This window comes from Myotis brandtii, unplaced genomic scaffold (assembly GCF_000412655.1).
Source record: "Myotis brandtii unplaced genomic scaffold, ASM41265v1 scaffold193, whole genome shotgun sequence".
Taxonomy (NCBI): domain Eukaryota; kingdom Metazoa; phylum Chordata; class Mammalia; order Chiroptera; family Vespertilionidae; genus Myotis; species Myotis brandtii.
In genome coordinates, this window is record NW_005357191.1 from 888,141 (window position 1) to 894,402 (window position 6,262).

Below are 6,262 nucleotides of genomic sequence, written 5' to 3' on the forward strand. Positions count from 1 at the left end.
GGGCTTCTTCCTGGCCCTGAGGAGGCAGCTCTGAGAAGGAGGATCCCAGAGAGGGCGCTCTGGGGAGGGACCCCGAGATCTGAGAAGACCCTTTAGGGTCGGAAGCCCAGAGGAGGGGCTCCGGGGAGGGCGGCTCTGGGAGGGCTGCTGTGAGGAAGGGCCTGCCGAGAGGGGTGGTCAGAGCCGGGGCTCTGGAAGGAAGAAGGCTGCAGACTCGGGGAGCTCTTGGGCTCAGGATGGGGGGTGTGTCCGGTAGGGAGGCTCCTACCCTAGGGAGTAGACGCCGAAGGACGAGGGGTTCGGGGAGCTCCCGGGACCCGCCTTTGGGGGCGGGGCCGTGAGGGGGGAGCTCTGTGCTCCTGGGCCAGGGGGAGTGTGGCCTCCGGGAGGGAGCTTTCAGAAGTAAGGCGCCTTGGGCGATGGCGGCCAGACCCCGTAATCCTGGGGTTCTCGGGGGGCCCCGAGGAGGGCGGCTGGGCTGTGCTAGAGGGTGGTCCGCAGGCTCTGAGCGGCCTGCGCCTCGCCGCCCCCCTCGCAGATGACGCTCTACCTCACCTTCCCGGTGGCGATGTTCTGGATTGCCAACCAGGCCGAGTGGTTCGAGGGCTCCGTCATACAGCGGAAGGTGGGCGCCGGGTGTGCTGGTGGGCTTCCGGGGTGGAAGCGCAGGGGCGCCGGTGTCTGCCGGCCGGGAGCTCACCTGCCCTGGGTGTGGGCTCGGGAGGCTCCTGGCTCACCTGTGGCTTTACCCCCGCAGAGGGAGCTGTGGCCGCCTGAGAAGGAGGACCAGGTACGCGACACCCTCTTCCCCCCAGCGGGACAGGGGGCCTGGCTCCCCGCGACCGGGATGGGTTGGGAGCAGCGAGCTGAGCAGAGGACCACGTGGTTCCCTTGCCGTCCTCTCCCCACACGGCGAAGCGGATCCACTTGGACCTGCGTGTGACTGGCCCAGGGCTTCCAGTGCAGACACTGAAGTCTAAAGCCACGGCGGGGGCATAGGGACGGGGTGGCGGTGCAGGAGGGCAGGGGGCACCAATGTCTGCCTTCCATGAGCTGACCTGTCATATGTCCCACCTCTTGCTCACCATTAGCGCCAAGAACTAGAAGAATTCAAAGCGAGGATACGGAAGCAGCGGGAGGAGAAGCTCCTTCGCGCTGCCCAGCAGAGCGCCTGAAACCCCCAAGTGCCCGCGTGCCACCCGTGAAACAACGCACACTCAATTCTTTCTCCTGCAAGTGTTTTATTGTCTGCTTTTGGGGGGCACGAGTGGGGTGCAAGATGGCTCAGGCCCTCACGGGGCTTGTGTCTGGGGCTGGGGGCTGCTGTTCCGACGGAAGCTGAGAGCAGAAGGGTCCGGAGGGGTGAGGAAGGGTTGGGGGCTCAGGGTCCCAGCTCGTTTCTGCGCTCCGTCCTGTGGAAGAAGAGGGGTCAACCAGAGGGAGAGGCCAAGGGCAGCGCTGGCCCGAGGCGACGCAAGCATTGGAAGGAGGTGCAGGTGGGAACCGTCGCACCGCCCGCCGTCTGCCCCCACCATCCTGGAGCTTCTACATACCTTCGTTGCTCAACAGTTAGGGTGCAGTTTGGGTGTGAGGTGGGGGACCTTGGGGATCCCACTGGGGTCTTGATCAGAACCCAAGCTGTGCATGATTACACGTGACATAGACACACGTGAGTGTATGAGCTCATGTGCCCTCCTCCCTGAGGATGTCTTCCCAGGAGAGGGGTTTGCTCTGTCAACCCTCCCTGACACCCTCAGCCATGGCTCTGGTTTAATGTGCCCTCTGCATGACCTTGTGGTCTTCTGGGCCTTGTCTGGGTCTTCGTTCTCCTGTCTAAAGTCAGGTATTGGATTGGCCAGGGCCTTGGGACGGGCAAGGACACAGGCAGGCACTCCTACCAGGCACTCATCTCCAAGGAGCACATGATAGACCGGTGGGGGTGGGGCCCCATTCACTCCGAACTGGGGGTGAGAGGCAGGATTGGGGTGCTCAGCATGGCTGGTCTCCCTCAGCCCCAGCAGAATATCACCTACCTTGGGGCCCACAGGCTGGAAACCAGGCAGGGCGCTGACTGTCACACGCTGGTCATCCATGCGGCGACCCTGGGTGCTGGCCAGCATGTCTATGAGACTGTCCATCTCCGGCGTGGGGCCACTCTCTGCAGGGAGCACAAGCAGGTGAAGGTGAACACATACACAGATGCCAGGGAACGCGGCCAGCGGGACCCTCAGCCCACCCTCCCTCCCACTCCTGTTCTCCAGGAAGCGCGCTCGGCTCCCCTGCCGAGCCTTGCCCCTCGACCCACAAGCATCTGTGTCCCCAGCTGCCCCCTCCTCTCAGACAGACTCTTGCCTAGATGGTAACTTGTCCTGTACGGCTACGCCCTACCCCGTTTACTCCTCCAGGCAGCACACCCTCCCTCCACCCACTGCCCACTCTCACGGCTCTTGGAGGTGGTGCCTGGCTCTGCCTGCAGCGAGCAGCGCTGCTCCTCCATTCGGTCGCCCTGCACATGGGTCAGCAGGTTGAAGAAGCCTTCTTGGTCTGGAGAGCCCGCCTGGGAGACAGACACATCTGGTCCAGCTGGCCCCTCAGTTGGGGGACCCCTCACTAGCTCCCACCTTGGCCCCGGCATCTGCCCTCCCCTCCGTGGCTCTCACCATGGTCCCCGCTGATGCGCTGCTCTGCAGAGCTGCTGTGAATGAGACCAGAGTCTCCTTCACAATCCCAGCCCGCAGGGTCCGGCCATCAGTGCCTCTGCACGTGGTGCTGCCTCAAGGGAGAAGCTTCTGCCATTCTAGATTGGGGCCTGACTATGGACACCAGCCAGGAAAACATCCCGGGGGCCGCCCGAAAATCCCAGCACCCTCCCTCCCCTCAGCTCACCGGACCATCGCTGAGCACTGACCTGCCCTGGGGCTGCGGTAGGCACGTGGACCCTCATGCCCACCAGTACGTCCTTGGGCAGCAAACTGGGTCAGGGATCCCAAGAGACTCAATCACTAATTAGATGCCCTACAAACTGGTTATTGTCATTCACTGCTCTTGAGGAGTTGAGAGTGTGTGTGTGGGGGGGGGGGGCTGCTTACCTTGACACAGGGCGCTGAACCCCCATCCACCTCTTCCCCGTCCATCTTTGCTCCTGCTTCCTGGACCCCGTCCGTTCTCTGCTGGCCTCTGGCCCAGCCCCGGGCCAGGAAAGGCTTTTTAAAAGGCAGACAGGGCAGTGGGTACCCAACCCAAATCCCCAGCTCACACCCATCTGCTCCCACCCAAGCCTAAGCCCCATAAAGATGATCCAGATAATGGTTTTCGCTGCGCACTGCTGGGGCTGCTGTGGGGTAGGACGCCCGGTGACCTGGGTTGGAACCTGGCAGGACTCCCTGTGCCTCCAGAACTCTCAGGTGGGACACAGCAGGCCAGAGCAGAGCCCCCACATTGGGTCGTGGGGGCTGGCTGGGCCCCATTGGGAAAGAACAGGGCTGCTCAGGGGGGTCTGCAGCCCAGCAGCGGGAAGCAGTACGGTGGTCTCACCGGCCGGAAGGCAGTTGCCACCTGCAGGCAGTAGGGTAAGTCGGACCTCAAGGCCCCTGAGGCACTCCCTGGCAGCCTAGCTCTGTCTCCTGGCAACCGCTGCCCCTACTCACTGTGCCTGGGTCTGGTTGCCTCCCATAGGCCCCCAAGGCAAGGTTTGGGATCTCCTGTCTCTGATTTGTGCCCCCAGCCCTGCCTGTGGAGGGAGACCAGTAGGAAAGCCCTGCCCCTGCTGCCCACCTCCTCCCACCCCACAGCTTTGGCTTCCTCAGTGGCCTGGGAGGGGATGCCCCTGGGAGGCTCCCATCCACACCTCACTCCCTCCTCAAGATGCCTTTCTAGAAACTAGTGAAAGTTTCTTCCTGGAATAAATGGCCACATTGTCACCACCGCCACCTGAGGGCCAAGCTTGGTCCCCCTCCGCAGGCAGCCCTGCCCTTATTCAGGGTCACACTCTCCACGGCCTCAATCCTCGATGCCAGCGTGATGTGCTGCTCCGCCGCGGACGAGTTACTCCTGGGGCTGCCCTGTCACGAACGGGCAGCTTAGAACACAGACATTATGGGCACACAGTTCTGGAGGTCAGCGTCGAAACCGTGTAGGCAGGGCGCGCTCCTGAAGCTTGTGGGGGGCACCCTTCCTCGCCTCGCCCTGGTTCTATTGGCTGCCGGCCGGCCTCGGTGGTCCCTGGATGGTGGCCACAGTGCCACACTCGCAGCCTCTCATCACATGATGCTCCATGTCATTGGACCCCAGTCATTGCATCAGGGACCCACCGACTGCAGTATAACCTCATTTTAACTCGCCGGCAATGACCCTATTCCCAAATACAGTCATATTCTGAGGTCCTGGGGGTTGGGATTTCTTTTTTTCTTTTTATTGATTTCAGAGAGGAAGGGAGAGGGAGAGAGAGAAACATCAATGATGAGAGGGAACCATTGACTGGCTGCCTCCTGCACGCCCCACACAAGGGATTGAGCCTGCAACCCAGGTATGTGCCCTGACCAGGAATTGAACCGGCGACCTCTTGGTTCAAAGGTGGATACTCAACCTCTGAGCCACATCGGCCGGGCTCAACATACCTTCTTTAGGGATGGAGGGGACAGGAGCCCATTCAGCCTGTAACAGCTGAAAAGCCTGGTCACCCTCACAGAGTGTAGTGTGGGTGGCAGGCCCTACAGACTCTCACCCCTAGGGGACAGACTATGCAGCTAGAGGTGATCCCAGCTTCCTCGTGGTCTCCCAGCGCCCCCCTTGGTCCCTGCAGTTTGTCCTCCCCCCTTAGAAGCTGCAGGGGTCCCTCCTTCCCCTGCTCAGAACCCTCCCTTGGTCCTCACTGTCCTCAGGAGAAAACCCAAACAGCTTGGGGGCCATGGAAATACTGTATTCTGGAACGGACCGATGGTGGCTGCGCAGCGCTGAATATGCTGAAAGCTGTTTAACAGAACTAATATGTGATATAACTCAACAGAGCTGTTTTTTTAAAATATATTTTATTGACTTTCCACAGAGAGGAAGGGAGAGGGATAGAGAGTTAGAAACATCCATGAGAGAGAAACATGGATCAGCTGCCTCCTGCACACCCCCCACTGGGGATGTCCCCGCAACTGAGGTACATGCCCTTGACTGGAATCAAACCTGGGACCCTTGAGTCCGCAGGCGGATGCTCTAACCACTGAGCCAAACCGGTTAGGGCTCAACAGAACTGTTAAAGAAAAGGAAAGGAGAGCGTGGGAGGGAGGGAGGAAAGGAGGGAGGGGCAGGGGAAGGGAGGAAGAAAAGAAAGAAAAAAAGGAAGGAAAGAAAGAATGAAGAAAGGAAGGAAAAGAAAGAAGGTGGAAAAAGAACCCAAGTCTCTGTCTGGAGCGGCCAGCCCTGGTTTGCCTGGAACTGCTCCAGGTTATCAGGGTCCTGCACCCCGGGAACCTCTCAATCCCAGGCAGATGGGCTGGCTCAGGCCTGCTCTGTCCTCGGGAAAGCTGGCCTGTGCAGCCCCTCCAGCTCACCTCCTGCCCGGCCTTCCCCACCATCACCTGCTCTTCTCTGCCTGGATCCCTGCATGGCTGCTGCTTGGTGTCATTCCGGTTAAGTCTAAAGGCCACCCCCTCAGAGGGTTCCTCTGGTTGCGACTCCGTGAAAGGACCCCATTTCCACGCGCAACAGTTCCACGGCCGATAAAGAACCCCTCCCCCACACGGCATTGCTACTATATCTCTGTTTGTTTCCTTCGGGGCAGAATTGATTATTTTCTATCCCCTCCCTCCTGAACTCCACGCCTTTTGTTGTCTGCCCCGTACCTGCCCCATGCAAATGGCAAAGGACCGGGTCGACTCAATAAACACTAAATGAAGGAGCGGTTCAGGGCTCTGCCTTCACGCACGGGCATCACACTTTAAAGCCGAGCCCCCATCCATGCGGGTCTGACCAGGGCCGGCCTTTTACACAGCAGGGCCGGCCTGAAATTCCGAGTCAGGTGTGAACTGAGGTGTGTGAGAGCGGCCACCCCGCCCACGTGTCTATCAGCCTGGAATGTGACTGTCACCCATGACCGGTGTGTGCAACCAGCGCACCAGGCTGTGCGGAGCACCTCGGGGGCGGCTCCCCCTTTGGTTCCGCCCTCACCTGAGGGCGTTTGTGCTGACGTTAGGGAGGGAGGGAGGGAGCGGGCACCTCGCGAGCGCGGAGGGGGCCCGGCAGCGCTGCCGGCTGTTTGGGTACATCCTCCACC

The 6,262-nt window shown here is 60.8% G+C and overlaps 2 protein-coding genes across 5 annotated transcripts in view; one reads left to right on the forward strand and one right to left on the reverse strand.

The window, feature by feature from the left end:
- The window catches only part of PET100 (PET100 homolog), a 1,577-nt gene extending 341 nt beyond the window's left edge, over positions 1–1,236 (forward strand). Inside the window, exons 2-4 of the mRNA XM_005864908.2 lie at positions 539–625; positions 758–790; positions 1,092–1,236. Coding sequence (XP_005864970.1) covers positions 539–625; positions 758–790; positions 1,092–1,175 — 204 coding nt within the window. The 3' untranslated portion in view covers positions 1,176–1,236. The remainder of the gene's footprint in view (positions 1–538; positions 626–757; positions 791–1,091) is intronic.
- On the reverse strand, positions 1,225–4,392 carry PCP2 (Purkinje cell protein 2). Of its 4 annotated transcripts, none has more exons than XM_014538547.1 (5): positions 3,240–4,392; positions 3,090–3,187; positions 2,443–2,557; positions 2,034–2,158; positions 1,225–1,412 (listed from the first exon to the last, which is right to left on the reverse strand). In XM_014538547.1, exons 2-5 carry the CDS (start codon positions 3,132–3,134, stop codon positions 1,293–1,295), a joined length of 405 nt encoding a protein of 134 aa, XP_014394033.1. In that variant the 5' UTR covers positions 3,135–3,187; positions 3,240–4,392; the 3' UTR covers positions 1,225–1,292. The 4 variants fall into 4 exon arrangements, with proteins under 4 accessions (XP_014394033.1, XP_014394035.1, XP_014394032.1 ...); XM_014538549.1 differs by lacking the exon at positions 3,240–4,392 and adding an exon at positions 2,661–2,773 and having other exon boundaries at positions 3,090–3,173; XM_014538546.1 differs by having other exon boundaries at positions 3,090–4,392.
- Positions 4,393–6,262: the final 1,870 nt, after the last annotated feature.

Bases quoted from the DNA above. Each gene is read 5' to 3' on its own strand.
- PCP2 (XM_014538547.1), bottom strand. From the start codon at position 3,134: ATGGACGGGGAAGAGGTGGATGGGGGTTCAGCGCCCTGTGTCAAG. The intron at 2,558-3,089 runs GTAAGCAGCCCC...TCTGTCTCCCAG, and splicing joins GTTCAGCGCCCTGTGTCAAG to GCGGGCTCTCCAGACCAAGA. The intron at 1,413-2,033 runs GTAGGTGATATT...CTTCTTCCACAG, and splicing joins TCCAGCCTGTGGGCCCCAAG to GACGGAGCGCAGAAACGAGC.